The sequence below is a fragment of the Berghia stephanieae genome, chromosome 6 (assembly GCF_034508935.2).
Source record: "Berghia stephanieae isolate SIO BIC M18660-M18661 chromosome 6, UCSD_Bste_1.3, whole genome shotgun sequence".
NCBI classification, from domain to species: Eukaryota; Metazoa; Mollusca; class Gastropoda; order Nudibranchia; family Aeolidiidae; genus Berghia; species Berghia stephanieae.
This window is the reverse complement of record NC_088365.1, coordinates 19,849,273-19,868,843: the sequence shown is the minus strand read 5'-3', so window position 1 is coordinate 19,868,843 and position 19,571 is coordinate 19,849,273. Positions and strand designations below refer to the sequence as shown.

The following is a 19,571-nucleotide window of genomic DNA, read 5'->3' as shown; positions in this document are numbered from 1 at the left end:
GGGGTCTTTTGACCTCCCAAGGTGGGCAAGAGGCTACTTGCTGTGTCTTCTTTTGACCTTTTATCGATTTTCCGAGTTTCTTTCCGTCTTTGTCTTGGAATGGTATTACCTAGTTTTGGTCAGAGTTCTTGACTGGGAGGGGAACAACCAAATTTATCTCTTCAGTCCTCATCCCACAGTGGGTATGGACCACCGATGAAACTTTTCCATCCTCTTCTGTCGTTGGCCAGTCTTTCCATCGTCCTGCCAGCGCATTCCAGACCTCTCCAGCTCTACTAGAAGGTCTGTCCTCCAGGTTGACCTTGGTCTTCCTTTTTTCCTCTCTCTGGATGGATTCCATTGCAGGGCTGTCCTTGTGATATTGTCCTGTGGTTTCCTAAATGTGTGTCCTATTAATCTGTTTTATTTTGTGTCACGATCCGTTAGTGAGAGTTCACACCCTGGGTGCGGTTCCTGACCTCCCATAGTGGGCAGGGAGGTACATACTGTGTCTTCTATCCCCCAATATCTGTTTTCCAACATGCTTTCTGTCTTTGTCTTGGAATGAGATTACTTGGTTTTGTCCTGGCCCTGGCTGGGAGGGAAACAGTCAAATGTATAGTTAGTTTTGGGAGATGATATTTTTTTCCTTGTAAATCATCTCTCTGTTATGTACTGTATTATTTTTCCTTTTACATATGTATGATTTGTAAACAATTGATTGTGTTCCTCTTGGCGGGGACTTGTGCTTATGTCTGGATGAGACATTTAGTGATCTCAAACTAAGTACACTGATAGTGTGCTCTTGGAACCTACATCTGTTCTCTATTTGAACCAATTCCCCTTTCTCTGCCTTATTCTTGGATGCTTTAACTTTAATTGTAATCTTAGACCTTTTGACTATCCCATTTTCTTCCTTTTTACTGGCGCTGATATGACCTAAATGTGTTGCAAGCGCCGTAAAACCCTTAAAAACAAACAAAAACAAAACAGAGGTCACACCAATCAGCCATCGTGTCTCCATATGTAATGTCGTCATAACTGCACGCTCTTTGACAACAGTGTTCTACTTTTCCCACCAGTGTAAATCATTGACAAGGGAAACACACTTTCATACATCATTAATGATCGGGATGTGCCATATTAGGTCGAATCTTCATCTGATTAGGCGACCAAGGCATGTCAGCGAGTTTTTCTATTTAATTCTGACGAGCTAAACAAATTAAACTGTTTGATTTTAATTATAGTAGTATAGAATTCATTTTTTTTTAAAATTCTAACAAGCCTTGGTCGTCCAATTTGATAGTCCTGAGTTAGAATGATGTATATATATATCAGAGGAGAGAATCCATGATTTATTGACTTCAGCAAGGTGATCTCAAACTCGGTGTGCTATGTATGGATAATACAACATAACAACCCAACTGAGATCAAGACCGTTGACAGTCCAATTTTTAAGATCTAATTAAAATCGAATAAGAAAATATATCTTAAACAACACATATGCATTTATTTTCATAGCCAAAGAATAACATTTATGAATAATAAATCATAATGATCATTAAAATTAACAATGGTGATTAGTTTTGAAAAATGAATAACATTAAAAGGGTTATCTAACTACGAGGCCGTCCTCATTGGTGGAGATACAAGAATAACACCATCACCTCTCACAAACAACATAGGAATTGTTCGCTTGGTTGTCTGGAAAAAAAAAGAGAGAAAAAATAAATAAATTGCCATTTGATGATTTATGAAAATGACCAAACTTAGAGGGCATGTAATTAAAAATCAAATGGATTTATCCTATTTGTGAAACAATTTTTAAAGCAGGGTGACCAGAAAAATTAAAGATAAACGTCTAACAATAACAATAACAAGATTGAACCATACACTTGCATAAACTTTTTCAAAAGTCTGCAGGTGGTCGAACATTTTCAAAAATATATGCAGACGTTAATGATTTGATCACCAGCATGAGGAAATAGCATATTCCAAGTGTTAAATAAACATAATGATCAGACAAAATGACATGTATTTCAAACAGAAAAAATAATTAAGAAAACAAAGCGAAGCCTCAAAGCCTATTTTTACCAATACCCAAATGATAGTCATTATCATTTCCCCACAATGAGATAATGGCAACGAAACACAGATCCTTATGTGCCTTTTCGCTATTCATAAACTACCAGCAGGTAAGTATTCCAATACAATTATTTTCAAAACATAGTCCGATCTTCAACAGTAAGACTACAAAATCTGTAACTAGGTAACAATGGATGAAAATAATAACATTGCAACATTGAGCTTAGCTGATGTCTAAGTTCAGTTACCTGACATTTGTTTAGCAAAAAAATAGAAATCAAGAAACAAGTCAAATTTGAAATAAAACATATATGAATAAATTAATTATAACTTCATAAAACAAAAACCAAGATTGGGAAGTCATAAAAAAATATATAACAGGTTGATGGAATCCGGTAAAATTAAAGGTTTAATATGGCTGTTCCATGACTCAAAATATCAATCACAATAAAAAATAAAATAAAACCCAATTTAAACCACAGAATTTGGTGATCTTTGTATAAATTTGATACCTCAGTCCTGATGCATCCCCCATTAAAATAACTCAGTTCAAATTGAGACAAGATTTTTGTCTTTTGGACAGAACTGGTTGAAAATTTATAAAAAGGACTATGTATTTTTTTGCTGCGGTAAAATGTTAAAACAGCACGAACCATCATAATGCCAATTTTTAAATTTTGTATTAGAATAATATTTTAAAACTTCCCCTTTCAGATGATACCAAATTTTGCTTTGTACGTTATTTGATGGCTGTAGTACCAACTGTTGGATGGTCAGGTTTAGAAATAATTATGGTTGCCTTGCATGATGCAAAATAATGTAAGTTTTTTTTTCTCTTCCATGAAAATGGCACCTTTAAGCCATCTAAAAAATAAGTTATGTCAACCAATCGTGATGACCAAACTGTGATTAATTATTGAGCTTTTATATAGCGCAATATCCACTAAACGTGCTCAAAGCGCTCTACAAGGAGTCCCTGGTCAACAGCAACATTTAACATGTAGGACGGGACACAACGCCTGTTAGGTGATATTACAATTTTTCGGACAAAGACAACGCTATTAACGACCAGGTACTCATTTTACACCTGAGTAAGGTGAGATAATGTGAGTAAAGAGCCTTTTCCAAGGACTCAACTATGTGCCGAGCCCGAGGCTCGAACCAAGGACCTTCCGATCCGAAAACGAGTGTTATACCACTAGACCACATAGCCGCACAATTATCTTGCCCTAGTGAAAATGTTTTTTTAAATGGAGTGTCTAAAATGGGGCCTATCCATGCGTTACAGTGCAATGTGTTATCTACCCAGCCACCCTAGTGAGATCTGGTGGAAACTGTTTTGCACAAGTACCCGACATTTATCGGTTACGTACCAAGCAATTGATAGCTTAAAGTTTTTGGTCAGACTGTATAAACAGTGTTTAATTATCAATAGAATCACCTTGAATATTTCTTCATAAGTTTCTTCATCAATTTCTGAGGTGGTGACTGTTTCTTCAACATCTCCCAACACCATGTTCAAATGCTGGTCATAAGCCTGAAATAAATAAACCAGATATGATGAAAAACAAATATATATGCATTTCAATTATCTTAAAACCATGGCTTTGGTCGTGCATCAATCAAATCCATCAGTGACTGCTAACCCCACCCCCCAACCCCCAAAAAAAAAGCAACAAAAAACAACAAAGAATAGCAACATTATATCATTTTCCAAGGCTAGAACAGACTTTTTAAAATTCACTGCTCTTTGAGGGTTGTCTAGACTTGCCAAAAGAGCTCAGGAACTCAAATAAAAAAGATTGGAAAAAATTGTAACCATCATTAACCTGGAAAACGATAAAAAAACAGGAATCAGCAATTTCTTTGAGCTTGACATAGGGCTGTAATAATCGGTAAAACTTTGTTTCCGACTTAACTGAGAGTTTTTGGTAGATTTCTAACATGCTGCTCCTTGAAAAATAAAAATACAAACAAAACAAAAACAATAATAAAGACAAAATCTTACATGTAAACGTCCCCTTAATTCCCTGTCTGTTCTCATCTTGACATAAATCCTTTCGTCTAAACTCAGCCTCACCAAATCCAGTGGTTCCTCCACAGTCTGGACTGGAATGGCCTGAGGAAAATGGAAGGAAAAAAAACCTCATCATTTGTTTTTATCACATTTAACATGTTGTCTCATACACATACGTTTGCTATTAAATTCAGAGATGCCAACTTAAAATTTGGCTCATAGGAATTTCAGACACAACTGGAAGGAATTTCAAGGCCAAAATAGGAATTTTTGCATACAGAATTCTACCCATTAAGGACTATAAAATCTAAACGAAATGTCAAATATCATGTGTAATTCCATTTCTTCTAATTTCCTAAGATCCAAAACCGAATATTGTTAAATGTCAAAATTAATTTAAAACTTAGTTAAAACTAGTAGTAATAGAAACGGTCATTATGATTTGTGGTTGTGGTTGTTGTAGAATATGGCACTTAAATGAAAATTCAGTTTTTCAAATGACAGTAAAAGTATAAAATCTGGTTTACTATTGATGCAATATATCACCCCATTGATAAATCGGTTGAATTTTGTTTCTAGGTTATATAAAAGCAGAGTTATTCAATTTTTTATACCTTAAAAACACTCCAAAAATTACTACAGGAATCAGCCTGAAATTTGACTCCAGCTGACTGAAAAAACGAAAGGGGATTCCCCTGAAACACTGTGATGTCACAAGGCTAGGAACCAATGAACAAGAACGGCGCTGACCATGGCTGTCCAAGCTGAAATGGCGTTACTTGCGGCTATGTGGTCAAGTGGTATGACACTCGCTTTCAGATCGGAAGGTCCTCGGTTTGAGCCTTGCGCTTTGTGCATAGTTGAGTCCTTGGAAAAGGCTCTTTACTCACATTCTCTCACCCTACTCAGGTGTAAAATGAGTACCTGGCCGTTAACAGCGTTCTCTTTGTCTGAAAAATTGTAATATCGCCTAACAGGCAGCATGTCCCGTCCTAAGTGTTAAATGTTGCTGTTGACCAGGGACCCCTTGTAAAGCGCTTTGAGCACATTTAGTGGATATTGCTCTATATAAAGCTCAATTTTTTTTTTTAATTTTTACTTGGGCAGATTTTAAAATGAGTGTGATTTTATGGAATGGTCAAAGGGTATCCTGGGAGCAATTTTAATAGTTGAAAATGGTATTATTGGAACGGAAAATGGTTGAATTTTATGGGGTTTTTTTTTATGTTTGATATTTGAAGGGCGATTTTTTAAGAATAAAAAACATACGGTTTAATTTTCTTGTCCACCATTCAGCTATTTTTCCATTTCTTCTACTTCTAAATAAATGAAAATGAGAATTGTACCAAGCCAAATGATAGAGCACTCAATGCCCTTTACTTTAGTTTCCAATTTATCAAATTCTGTAAATAAACACCAGAGATATTTTAATTAAGCAAGCCATGGTTTTAGCCTTCAGCTCACAAACGATAACTAGTTGTCACGCAGGTGAATGGGAGAACTACGACACATTTAGCCCACCGTTTAAGTGCATAGCAGTACAATGGAGGTAGTGATGATGATGTGGTGGTGGTGGTTGTAGTGTTGATGATGTGTAAGTAATGCAATGGCGGTGGTTCTTGTGTGGTCGTAGTGATTATTGAAATTGATGTGGTAGTGGCAGTGGCAGAAATTATGATGTGGTGGTTGTTGCAGTTGAGATAGTGATGAGGATGTTGAAGTGAGTGGTTGTGACGATGATATTGTGGTAGTAGACAGTTTAGTGAGCAGCAGCAGAGGGAGTCAAATTGTGGCCCAACTCGTCAGTTGTGACTTGAAATTGCTGTTCGCGTTTAAGGGTGTTCAATAAAAGATCAGGCAGCTCCAGAGACCAGAGATCACATCGTCCTCCACTGTCCAGTAACTAAACTTGGAGGTGGCTACGAAACAGTCCTTAGGGCTGAGGAAGACTTTTGAAGCTGGGTTGGCGAAATTAATTTGGAGGTGTAGCCTAGCCATACGGCACGCAGTAAAGTAGAAGATGCATAACTTTGTTATGAAGAGGAATATCGCAGATATTTTGGTATCATTTCGCCTTTCACATAACGAAAAATCCATCTAAAATTTCAGGAGTTACATGAAGTTAAAAGTTGGTGATTTTCAAATTCTAAAAAATATCCATCCAAAAGCTACAAAACTAAGCCTGGGAGACTAACCAAAAGTCAAATCGGGTCACAACCATTAGGCTACGTACACGGTAACCGGGCACCTAGCCTCAGGATCTACTTTTACACGGTAGCTCCGGTAACTGGTTTGCCGCTACAACAAGCAATGGATGGACCTCCCTCTGTATGTGTGTGTGTGTGTATGCGTGTGTGTTACTTTTAAAAATCAAATAATGCAATTTAACCATTAAAGGCGAGATTCAAGGTTACCGTGTATAAATGTTACCGTGCCTACATAGATCCTGAGCCTGAGGCTAGGTCGTGCCCGGTTAGTAAATGAAAATAATGATACCAAAATATCTGCGATATTCCTCTTTATAACGAAGTATTGCATCTTTAATTGAACCCCCCTAAAACTTTCAGTAAAAGCGAATGGCAATTTCAGTCATAACTTGCTTATGGGCAAGTTGGGTCACAATTTAACTCCCACTGTTGCTGATCACTAAATAAACTGCTAAAGTTACCGTGTACGTAGACACTCCGTTTTTATCAAATCACTGCTGAAGTGCCAAATGGAAGTTTACCAAAGTACTTACTAGAACACATTCTCATTCAATAAACTCTTAATAAAAAGGATACCTGTTCTTGGTCATCTGCCATTTTCTTGGTTTTACGAACTTTCACTTCACACTCACACACAGACTCTGGTGTTAGCCTATCTATGCACTCACACTTCACAGTAGCTACAGTTTCACTGCAGCAGGAATGCCAGATAATTTTTATAAATAATCCAAACCATTACCAAACAAAATCCAGATTAATTATTATTTTTAAAAAAATTTTTTTTAAAAATAAAAAATATAAAATAAATAAAAAAACTTGAGCTTTTATATAGGGCAACATCCACTAAACGTGCTCAAAGCGCTTTACAAGAGGAAGGGTGTAGAATGTAGGACGGGGCATGGCGCCTGTTACTACATGAGAGAAAATGAGAAAAAAAGCTTTTTCCAGAGACTCAACTCTGTGCCGACCCAGGATACTTACTTAGATATACTTAGAGATACTTAGAGATGATTTCCAGCACAGGTTCTCAAAGATCATCTTCGCTGGACTCAGGTGTCATCTTTGTTTCTTCCGGTTGCCGATTACCGTGAAGACAGAATGTGATGCTAGCCTTGTAATCATAGTAGATTTCTTGGTTTTTCCAATAGCTATCCAGTCTGTTCGTGAATGTGTTAATTGAATCAGCACTGACAACTTTCTCTGGTAGACTGTTCCACACTTGAACCACTCTAACACCGAAACTATGCTTGCGCACATCTAGTCTGGCCCTTTGTGTGAAAAGTTTCTTAGAAGTGCCCCTTGTTCCTGTCCTCATGGAGTGCTCGGCCCAGCCAGGGTTTAAGTAGATTACCAGCTTTTTGGTCATACTTTCCATTTAACATTTTGTACACTTCTATCATGTCACCTCTTATTCTTCTATAACTTAGTGTTGGTAATTTCAGTTTTCTTAATCTCTCTTCGTATGTCATCCCTTTCATACTCGGGAGCTGCTTGGTAGCTCTTCTTTGGACCCCTTCTATAAGCTCGATGTGTTTAGTTTTGAATGGTGCCCAGACTGAGCTGGCATATTCCAAGTGTGTTCGCACTAGTGCTTTGTACAGTGGAATGAAAGTATGACAAACATTGCAGTTGCCTTTTTCACTTTCTCGTTGATGTGCTTTTCAAAGCTTAGTGCATTATCGATGATAACTCCAATATCTTTTTCTTCATCCACCAACTCAAGTTCATTTCCCATTAGATTATATCTGAAGCTTTCATCTGGATTTAGGTTTCCAATGTGCATATGTTTGCACTTATCAGGGTGAAATCTTAGCAACCACCTATAACTCCACGATGCGAGTTTGCCTAGATCCTCTTGCAATGTGTGCATATGATCTGCTGTTTGTATGATATTGAATATTTTTGTATCATCTGCAAACATATATACATAAGAGTCTGCGGTATCTGGTAGATCATTGATGAAAATTACGAAAAGCAGAAGACCCAAAACTGATCCCTGCGGGATTCCGTAGGTCACCTCTTTCACTCAGAGCATGCATCATTTATCGTTACTTGCTGTTTCCTTCCCTTCAAATACTTCTCTATCCATTCTATCATTTCTGGTCCAATACCATATGTAATTAACTTGCTTACTAGTCTTTGGTGCGGCACAGTGTCAAATGCCTTTTGATAATCCATATAGATGCAGTCTATAGATGCTCCTTGGTCTAATGCATCAGTCCATTCATCTTTCGATCCGAAAGCGAGTGTCATACCCGACGTGAACTAAGCACAGATACTAGTAAGTTCACAAAGGCCGTACCACAACACAACATACCCGCACTTTCTCTAGCTTACCCAAGGAATTCGTTTAATTCTATGAGCTTACCCCTCAGCCCGCCTTGGCTTACCCCAATAGCTAGACAAATAGAGAAATGTCATCACAAGAGTAATGTTAATAAATTTTGTTGTCCAAAAAGTGTTATTGTTATTGCATGAAATAATGTGTAATTTTGAACATTTCTTACAGGCAAAATAATCCCAAAATAATCCAAAAACAGTCAAAAATTCCAAACTTAAAATGACAATTCAAAGATAAGCAATTTGAATTAAAATAATCCACCCTGGCAAATTAACTTTTATAGTTTTTCAATGCAAATGACTTCTTTTCTGCTGGAATTGAGCAGATTGGAAAAATCCACACCATAACAAAATTAGATATCTTTGTAAAGAATATTATCCATTCTTTTAACATATCATCATTTGCAAAAAAGTTGCATAAAACAAGTATATACTCATTTTATTTTTTTTTCAGTAAAAAATGGGACTATTACAAAAATTTGTCTATTTTTTCTAAGCGTAAAAAATAAATAATTAGATAGTTGAAGCAGAAGAATATACGTGGCAATATATGGCAAAACTAAAAAAATAGAATTTGTTTAAGATTTTCTGAACTCCGAAATGGTCGTCCTGGAAAGAACCCGGCATTTTCTTCAAACTCAAATAATAATGGTTTAAGATAAGTATGTGGCATGAGAAGCGATAATGTATCAGAGGAGGCCTGCAATGCGTTATGACAACCCGTTAACACCTTTTCATATTTTTTGAATGATAATTGTTCGTTAATGTACTTGGGTAGGGTTCCTGAACTGACCTCCCCCCATGCCATAGTGATGGATGTAGGTACTTTGGTAAACGTCCATTTGGCCCTCCAGCAGGGAGCCGATAAATGGGCTAGTGGCTGTGACCCGATTTTTTGGACTTTTGAGTGATGGGTCTCAGAAAAAGTTCCATAGATTTTTTGTTTATGGATGGATTTTAATGATTGATGTCTTATTTTCTTCAGGAGAAATTACTCTATCGTTTGGTGTAGTTTATTTTAAAATCAATGACAATTTAGTATAACTTTTGATTATGGATAAAATAGGGTATAATTTAACTTTGGATAATTAAAAGATTAGAACTTGGTAAATCAAAATTTCATGCTGGCTCGTCTATTTAACATCTTAACTTTTATATAAAATTAAATTCAGGGGAAAGTTGTATACCGCATCCATGAAATTCGTTCCAGCAAAATCCTTACTCAAATATTAGCGGCCATTTTAGACCAGTTTTGAAATCCAAATGGTGGTTACTACCGGAAATGCAACACTTTTCAGGTCACAAAGTCCGTCAGTAAATAACAAAGGCAAATAGAAGACCATTTTTCAGCCTTTAAACTAACATAACTTTTCTTCTGCTTATCTGATTTTCACAATTTTGGTATCATTAGAATCGTGTTGAAAAGCACTTTAAAATGATATAGGTTTCATTGAGCTCAATCCAATTTGAATTTTTTACCAAAGTACCTAATGGATGGGCAGGGAGGTACTTACACTGTGTCTTCTATCCCCCTATATGTTTTCCAGCTTGCTTTCTGCCTTTGTCTTGGAATCAGATTACTTGGTTTTGTCCTAGCCGGATACCCTGGTTGGGAGATGATATTTTTTCCCCTTGTTTGTGAATCATCTCTCTGTTACTACTCACTCAATATGTTATGTAGAGAGCTGAGCCGGTGTTACCAATACTTAGCTTCTATAACCAGGACAAATCATTCGTTTGGACAGAAAAATAAATAAAAACTTGCCGCTTACCGTCAAAAGCAGTTTAGATTTGAAGATGCATTTGTTTTCTATCAAAAAACATTCGGTAATGGACAATCCTTGATGAATTTCAAAAGTTGTGTTGAAATTATATCCTAATTGTTTTCATGATTAATTCCTCGCGAAATCGTGTGGGTCCCGTTTCTATTATCAAGGTTCCGCCTAGCCAGGCAGGGTTGCCAGATCATTTTTGAGTAAGAGACCAAACTAGCTATAGCAAGAGGCCAGATTCCTCGGCAGGAGCCCAAATACCACCAAACCCACCTTAGCCTCGCGAAAACTCTTTAGATTTGTTAAACAATTTAGATAGGATAAGGAAAATTCGTATATATAGAAGCATTAGCAAATGCAATCTGTGGCGTTAGCACGTGTTGCATTTAGATATTTAGATTGCCAAATAAAATAAGTTTTACGGTACCAGAGTAAAACGATATAACGGGGAAAGTCGGAGGAAGCCAACAAGTTGGTTACAGGAGGCCAAGTGGCCAAACCAAATGCAATTTGGTGCATTAGTGCAGTAAAAATTGGTGCGCAAAATTAGTTCGTAGCGGATGCAAGACTGCGTGCGTGTGTGTGTGTGTATGTGCGTGTGTGTGTATGTGTGTGTGTCTCTTTCTTTTTTTCTTTTTTTTTTTGGGGGGGGGGGGGGGGCGTACACGGTAACGGGGCATCTCGCCTCAGGATCTACGTACACGTAAACTGATTTACCGTTGCAACACATGCAATAGATGGTCCTCGCTGTCGTGACCGCGCGCGCTCGTGTGTGTGTGTGTGTTATATTTTTAAAAATCAAAACAATTTTAACCATTATTGGCGAGATTCCATCTTACACTCCCCAAACTCCAGATCTTAGTCTTAATGTTATCATTAAAAGACAAGCTTTGCGATTTATAGTTTAATTGAAGCCCGAGTCGAAATATACTCTTACTACTGCTCTCTTGGTGGAAACGATTTATTCTGCATAAGCAATCTGCAGAAAAAAAACTGTCACTGTAAAAGGTTAAAGTTTCACGAAGTACGCTCCGTGAACACCGCTGTAACATTCCTTTGATCTACATCATCAGGCAACCCATTTTTTCTTTCATCTTTTCCCATTCCCCCTTACTATCCCCCCATTCCCCCGCCCATCTCTCTCTCTCTCTCTCTCTCTCTCTCCTCTCTCTCTCTCTCTCTCTCTCTCTCTCTCTCTCTCTTTTGTCATAATGTTATCCCTTCCCCTTCCCATCTCATTGTAAAATGAAAACGTTCTGCTGTTTGCAGATACATGTATGATTGTTTTGTTTTTTCTCTCTCACTAGGCATTTGAAAATAAAATAAAAACCTGAAAAAAAAAACAAAACAACTTAACCTTTTAAAGGCGAATATCAATCTTACTTGGACCAAAAATAAAATCTTACCGTTTTCATCAAAAGACAAAAAACAAAATACAATTTAAAAACATGAGCTTTTATATAGGGCAATATCCACCCAACGTGCTCAAAGCGCTTTTTATCAATATTCTTACTGCTCTTATGGTGGAAACGTTTTTGTTTTTCTGCGTTAAAAAATAATATAAATGAAGACTATTATTTGAAAAAAAAAAAATCAGTGTCACTGGCAAAGGGTTAATTGCAGGACTCCTGCATCCTGTGAGACTCCTACGGCACTTGCTAATCATAAAAAAGGAAATAGCAATCAACATTACTAAGGTGAAAAAAAAAAGAAGAAAAAAAAAAGGTGGGGGGGGGGGGGAGGGGGCAAATCCAGTAGCAATGCAACCTTTTAGCGGCGAAATTCGATCTTTGACCTAACACCAAATCTTCTATCATCAAAAGACAAGTAACGGCAAAACGATTATAGACAATTGAAGTCCGAGTTGCGATAGTCTGACTGCTCTCATGGTGGAAACGCTGTATTCCCCGTTAACAATAATAAAGATAAAAGCAAACTATTATCTAAAAGCAAAAAATTAGCTTCGCCGTTAAGGGGTTAAGAACACCTGCAACTGCTGCCAGCATCCTTGAGATGCTCTACGTCACCCAAGGTCACCACGTCTCCCTTTCGTCTTCATGCAACACCCCCCTCACCCTCCACTCTCATGGTGGTGGTGGCGGCGGATAAAAAAAAGGCCTTTTTTTCTTTTATTCAATCAACTTGGCTGCTGGTGGACCCTAGGCCTCTCTACAAGTCCAAGAAATAATACTCACTTTTTCTCTGCTCCAATGAAAATATCTACCCCCTACCGGTCTAATTATTTGTAGCAGACGTCAAATGTCTCAAAACGGTCACGTGACACTGTAAAAACAACACAGGAAGTCCATGAAAGCTTATTTACGGCATTTCCTTTGAACCGTGTAAACAACAAAATTTCGTTTTCATTCGACTCAACGGGTCAGATTGGCCGGTATTTTTTAACGAACTAAAGTTCTGAAAAATCAAAATGTTTCTTAGAAAGGTGAAAGATGCTAGTTTTTGAAACAGAGGTAGGTTTTTAAAAAAAATCTTTATATTTTACGTGAATGCATGCTCAAGGCGAGTTGGACGTGCAGCGGAGGTTGGTAGGCCAAAGGCGAGGCTCTCTATCTAGTTATTTTGGTTTATTCTTAACATATGATTCGTAAACATTTGATGTATTCCTCTTAGTGGGGACTTGTGCTGGTGTCTGGGTGAGACTTTTAGGTGATCTCAAACTAAGTACATTGGTAGTTTGCTCTCGGAATATACACCTGTTCCCTATTTGAACCGTTTCCCCTACTTGTTCCTCAAGCTCAAGTCCCTACATTAATTGTACATCTAGAATGTTTTTACTTTTACTATCCAATTTTCTTCCTTTTTACTGGCGCTAATATGACCTAAATGTGTTGCAAGCGCCGAAAAACCCTTAAAATTAAAAACAACAAAACAAGTAGTTGTAGTAGCTAGATAGTTGAAGTTGAAGCAACTTGATGGTGATAATGATGAATTTGAATGAAGGAATATTTGGGTTGTTTCCCTTAGCATGAGGAGATTTCGGAAGGTCCCCCATTTTTTGTGGGTTTTTTTTTTAATTGTTATTTTTTGGGGGCGGAGAGAAATTCGATCACTGTCGCTGTTACCACATTCTTACATTCTTTGACTTTGGCTTGTTTGACGGATTTTGTGAGCTTTGCAGTTGAAGCAATTAGTTGTTGTAGTAACCTGAACAGTTGTTAGTGCTAAATTCCAAAGATTTAGTGATTTAGCATATAATTTTGATGCCAATCAAAACCAGATATTTTTATTTGATGTTTTGACTGCTTTCAAAATTCTAAATAAAAAGAATCTACTTGAACTCATGTCCTTGTCACTGAAGCATGAAAAAATCTGAATGAAAATATAAATAACATAATTATAATGTGTAAAAAAAAACAACTTAGTTTTCTTAGTACAACACGGCATATGAAAACTTGTTTCAGGACAACAATAAGTGCTTGCAATACAATTCCTGTTTGAGTTTTAAATCATTCACATATCTCTCTCCCCCCCCCCCCCCCCCCCCCCCCCCTCTTTCCAACCAACTTCAACCATCACAAAAATTTAATAATAAAAACAATAATACTCATTATGTTTTTCATGATCTCTCTCTCTCTCTCTCTCTCTCTCTCTCTCTCTCTCTCTCTCTCTCTCTCTCTCTCTCTCTCTCTCTCTCTCTCTCTCTCTCTCTCTCTCTCTCTCTCTTCTCTCTTTCTCTCTCTCTCTCTCAATACTATACAACTTGACCAACATTCTCTATTTTCTGGCCATTAGTGGTTATGTTACTTTGACTGTATTTATCAGAAATATAAATTTCAACATTCAACAGATATATATATGCAAAGATTTGTCCAAGGTTTTTAAATAGATGATTAAGAGTCCTTCATGATGTCAGCAACCACCACAACTTCCTCCGAGCCTTCACGTGACGTTGTGGAAAGAACATGGAGAAGGTTGAATTTGTCAAAAGGAGCACGCAGAGCAGCCTTGTCTTCTTTTAAGATGGTGATCCTTTTCTCCACCCTGTTGTTGGATATGTGAGTATCTCTATAGGGAATGAGATTAGCGGAAGAGTAGCGTCCCTTGATTGGACGTCCCCCATAGTCTGTGACGTCACCGACGGAAAAGTTATTAGAGAGAGAACGTCATGTTGGTTGTTCGCATGCGTTCCGCGAGGACGAGAGACGCATGCGCACAACCAACATGACGTTCTCTCTCTAATAACTTTTCCGCCTGTGACGTCACAGACTATGGGTGATGTCCAATCAAGGGATGCTACTCTTCCGCTAATCTCATTCCCTATTGGTTTTCTAGAATGAATTTTAAAGTCCTGCCTTTCTTTTGGCATTAATAGTAATAGGGTAGAATGCGCAACAACCCATTGGCTGTTACACATTCTGTAGATCTATGGATCCACACAAAAAAAAACAAAAAAAGTGCTGCACGATTTACCAAGCTGCAGAATGCGTAAGAATCAATGGATTGTTGTGCACTCTGTAGATCCGCAAAAAGTGCTGCAAATCATCAGAATATTCCCTAACAAAATGCTTTGTTATTTTGATGTACTTATTTAAAACCACATCCCCTTCTCTGTACACATGCCAGCATACACACACCAGGCTCCAACAATCTGGAATTGATAGTTTGTCAAAAAAAAAAAGATGTTAGGAGTCTTTTCTTTGAACCCAACAGCTACAACTTAGTCATTGGTGACCAATACATTGTTACCTCTGATATGGATTTTGCAATATCAAAATTACTGAGAGGAACAAGATTTGAACCACATTGCTGGTAGAATAACAGCACATCATTGAAGTGATTGCATTATAGGTCATTTTAGGTTTTCCCACTTGTTAATGAGTATTGTCATGTCAAGAACTTGTTCTAATAATTTATTGAAACGTGATTATTATTCGTATGGGCTCTGACCAGTTCATTGAATTGGGCTAAAATTATCTGGGTCCTGCTCCAACAACTATTTTTACCTATCTTCTCAAAAGTGTTGTCAAAAATGACCTCATCATTATAAATATGATGATTCTTTTCTGACTCTTTGGAGGTTAAAACTCCACTGACAACTCACAGAGATGAGTTATGGTTTTTGCAAGTGCCGTAAACCCTTAAAAACAAACAAACAACATAAGTTTTGGTTTTAATGACTGATCAAAAGTGTTATTAGTTTATATATATATATATATATATATATATATATATATATATATATATATATATATATATATATATATATATGTATTAATACCGGATAGGGAGACTTTTGGTACCCCTATTAGTTCATTTTACAGTACTTTACCAATAGGGAGACCAAAATCCGGTCCCCCTATTGATTTGACCTCTAGCACATTCACTTTTCTATTTTTAGTTTAAGGTTGTCAACCCAACCGTCAAGGATATATAATTGTAAATCATAGTATTGAAGTTATTTGTTAAACACCACAGTAAGAAGAGTTATGCCTAAATTTTCACGTTGGTCAATAAGGTGACCGCCTGAAAAAAGTACAATAGGGGTACCAGTGTTTTCATCGATATATTTCAATAGTGAGGCAATATATCTTTCCGAAATTTTCTCTAAAATTCTAGAGCATTATATGGATTTTTATAGTAATGAAAACCTAATATAAAATTGTGTGAAAGTTGATGAACTGAGGAATGAACAAGATATACGAATTATAATCTATTTTTAGAAACAGATTTATCGAATCTTGGTCCGGATTCTTATCTTGGTGACAAGAGACAAGCAAACATAGTAACTCTTTTTTTCGTGAAACGTATGTTTAGTCAATTTCACGCATAAAGAGGCACTCGGCACTCACTCACTCTGCAAGTCGGTAGTAGGTGGTTATCAGTTATCAGCTCGGCCTTTAGTTCTTAGTCAAACGCTTCATCAAACCCATTATTGAGTAGCATGTTGATGCCTGATGCCAGTTGAAGCCATCTCGACGTCGTGAAATGGAGCATCTTCTGTCATAGCAGTAGAATCGTCAGATGCCGCATTTAAATCCTCCATTCCAGGCGTTGCTGTTGCCATATCGATCTTTGAAATGATTTGGTCTAGACGTCAAGTTGACCCGTTCTATGTCTGAAGAGATCTTAAAGTGCAATACCTAACATTATAACTTGATCTACAAAAGAGTCTTTTTAAATGAACCGCTGTGTTTCTATATTTTTCAAGAACCAAGGATATCTGATAACCACTGACTACTGACTTACAAAGAGAGTGGCCGACGGACGTCCTCTCTATAGCCGCAAGTATTTTTTCGTCACTTGCTGAGTTCCAAACTAGACGTCTATGGCATCGTGGGGTAAATTGATGCTGGAGGCATCATTGAAGAGACACCGAGATAATTATAATGGTAAGTTATTGGCCATTCTTATTACATCACAGTTGATTTAAGATTTTCAATAGGGTAGACATCACACACCGATTGATGATTGTCACTTGTCAGTCAGTCATTTGGAAGTGGAGTCAGATAATTCGGGAACTTCTGTAGACTGTAGATTCACACTAGTGAGTAAGATCTGTCGTTTACTACTAATACTACTACTACTACCACTACTACTTTTAGTTTTAGCGCTATCCAACTCAACACTTCTCGTGTTTATTTTATTTTGGCAAAACTAGAATGGATTTTTGAAAAGAATATAAAATAATTTAAACTTAAACCTGTCTTTGCATCTTGCTTTATGCATACAGTATGCCATATCACAGCCATCACAAAATCATAGTTTAATGTTGAGAATATGCTATTTCTTTTGTAACTTCAGATCAGAGAGATTTGAGCTTTAAAAATCCTGAAAAATGTCTTGCTGTCAATCCAGACAACCCTTTTGATGTGATCTATGATGTTAATGGTAAGAATGTAATTTGATGAGGAAATGAATAACATTGAGGTACACATAGTTTGCTTTTTTTTTTTTTTTTTTGAGTCATGATGTGTAATACTATTACAGTCCACTCCGGATAATTGCAACTCATTTAATCGCAACTTTCGGTTAATCACAATATTTCCTAAGCAATGGAAATAATTCTATATAAAAGTCACTGGTTAATTGCAACAAACTTCGGTTTTTTAAAAAGTGGTAAATTCAAGAAATCAAACAGTATATCATGATTAAATTTCATCATGGATGAAATCGTGACAGGTTGAAGAATCGAGAGTGAGCAGGATTTAATGCTACAGTAGTGTGTCACCACTCTGTTAGAGTCGAAAGAGGGCGGGGCTCTGCAGTATGGGTTTGTGACGTCATCGGTGGCCATTAAATAGAAGAGGGGTGGGGCTGGTCATAATCTTGACAACAGGTTATAAATGACAGTTATAAAGAGAGACTGAGCGATATCCTTTGTTTTAGGATTAACAACTGTGCATTGTGACCAATGAGTTTGGTGAGAGCTTATTGTCTCTCATTAAGGCTAATCTCTTTAACTCTGACAAATGTTGAATTGTTGAGAAAAAAGATTGAAACTTCTTCCAATCTGAATAAGATATCGGCTTGCTTCATAGCTGCTTTTGGTTGACAAATCTACACGGGGCTGCCATATGGTTTTTGTTTCAATCAAATTGCTCTATATGTGGTTGACTAAGAATATTATTTACTGGTTTGAGTTGACAATAAATGTGTAAAATGTTGAAATAGTGGACAGGAAACTGAATTTCGGTTAATCCCAACATTTTCGATGATCCCAAGGTATTGCGATTATCCTAAGTGGACTGTACCTGAATCTTGAACGAAAAACTATCATATGGATATGATTATAGACAGATTGGTTTCTGGAATTATATTTCCGTCCTCCCTTGCCAACTCTGACGTTCTTGAAATTTAAAAGAAAATAGCCAGAAGGTTTCGGACTTAATTTTCTTTTTTTTCCAAAGGACAATAGTCATAAGGTAAATAATTTTTAAAAAATCCTTTTACAGCATAAGATGGCATGATTTTTTGTTTAAGAGTTTAGAGAAAAACTTGCACATGATAGTCTTCAGCTTTTTTTTGTTGTTTTTATTTTCTATATAGACTCCAACTCAGAGCCTGAAAGTGATGCAGAACAAAGTTCCATATCACATGATTCATTTGTGGTAAGTATGTACATTAAAATAAAATCATAACATTTGTATAGCGTTTATCCACAGTTGGCACCATGCTCAAAATGCTTCACATCACCATATTTTGTGGTGGACAAAACACATTTGCCACAAAAGATGAGACCTGCAGTCTGTTAGGCGCAATACAATATTTCAGGACAAGGACAACACTGTTTTACACCAGTGAGATCTCCTAGTTTTTTGTTGTTAAAAATTTTTCTTTGCAGTGGACTTCGCCAACAATAACACTATTTTAAACCTTCCTCGTTATATTTTGAAGTGATATTCATTGATGAGCCATTCACATTTGAAGTCGTTTGTTTTTTATTTGACAAAATGTGAAAATGATGCGTTTCCAGGAAAAATTAAAATAGCTTCTGTTGGGATTATACTTTTGATCTCGCATTTTGTCCAAATTCTCTTGCATCGTAATGTTTATCAACTTTTTTTGTTAACTATATTGCAGTTGCAAGGTTAGGAAGTTCATATTGTTGCAATGACAACCGTTTATATGTCCAGAATCGTAGTGATATAAAAAATTGTTTTGTAGTTGTTGGTCCTGGTGTAGGATTTAAAGAGTTGGTTAAAAACGGTTTACTGAAACCCTGGTTGGTGTATCTATATTTATCCAAGCACAGTTGAACATATTAAATACTTAGACAATATGTCTGCCTTTCTCAACTCTTTTTTATTATACTTGCATTATTAACCAGCTAATTGTTTAGTTGGATTATTAAACAATGGCTCTTCATGTTTATTGTCAACATGAATAAATTGATTGATCTGTCATCTTTTCCACAAAATATACAGGGTCCCGATTTTGTTGCTGACTCCGAGTCTGATTCCTCTACGTACTCTGTGAGGTACCCAATGCTGAGTACATCATTGTCTCTGGAACCTAGTGCTCATTCCCCAACTCAGTCAGAGCCTCATCCACAACTATCACAGACTGAACCTCGTTGCCAGTCTGGGACCCAGGTTCAACCCGAATGCTATACACTTGCAAACCAACGTGTTACGTGCAATGGTGAGTCATTTTTTTGTCATTCTTCTCCTTTGATATTTGTGGGATCAATTTTAATTTACCCATTCCTTT

At 36.8% G+C, this 19,571-nt stretch overlaps 2 protein-coding genes across 2 annotated transcripts in view; one reads left to right on the top strand and one right to left on the bottom strand.

Annotated features, from left to right (window-relative positions):
* Nucleotides 1-1,467: 1,467 nt before the first annotated feature.
* Nucleotides 1,468-6,984, bottom strand: LOC144974633 (U6 snRNA-associated Sm-like protein LSm3). Its single transcript, XM_078917700.1, has 4 exons — nt 6,865-6,984; nt 4,073-4,183; nt 3,506-3,601; nt 1,468-1,683 (listed from the first exon to the last, which is right to left on the bottom strand). Exons 1-4 carry the CDS (start codon nt 6,883-6,885, stop codon nt 1,600-1,602), a joined length of 312 nt encoding a protein of 103 aa, XP_078773826.1. The 5' UTR covers nt 6,886-6,984; the 3' UTR covers nt 1,468-1,599.
* Nucleotides 6,985-9,197: 2,213 nt separating this feature from the next.
* LOC144974632 (transmembrane protein 209-like) overlaps nt 9,198-19,571 on the top strand; it is a gene marked incomplete in the record, with an annotated part of 25,215 nt that continues 14,841 nt past the window's right edge. Inside the window, 2 exon segments of the mRNA XM_078917699.1 lie at nt 9,198-9,290; nt 14,209-14,416. Coding sequence (XP_078773825.1) covers nt 14,265-14,416 — 152 coding nt within the window.

Excerpts from the sequence above, each read along its gene's own strand:
- LOC144974633 (XM_078917700.1), bottom strand. The coding sequence starts at position 6,885 with ATGGCAGATGACCAAGAACAG. Across the intron at positions 3,602-4,072 it reads AATTAAGGGGACGTTTACAT|GCTTATGACCAGCATTTGAA; the intron begins GTAAGATTTTGT and ends TATTTATTTCAG. Across the intron at positions 1,684-3,505 it reads CTTATGAAGAAATATTCAAG|ACAACCAAGCGAACAATTCC; the intron begins GTGATTCTATTG and ends TTTTTTTTCCAG.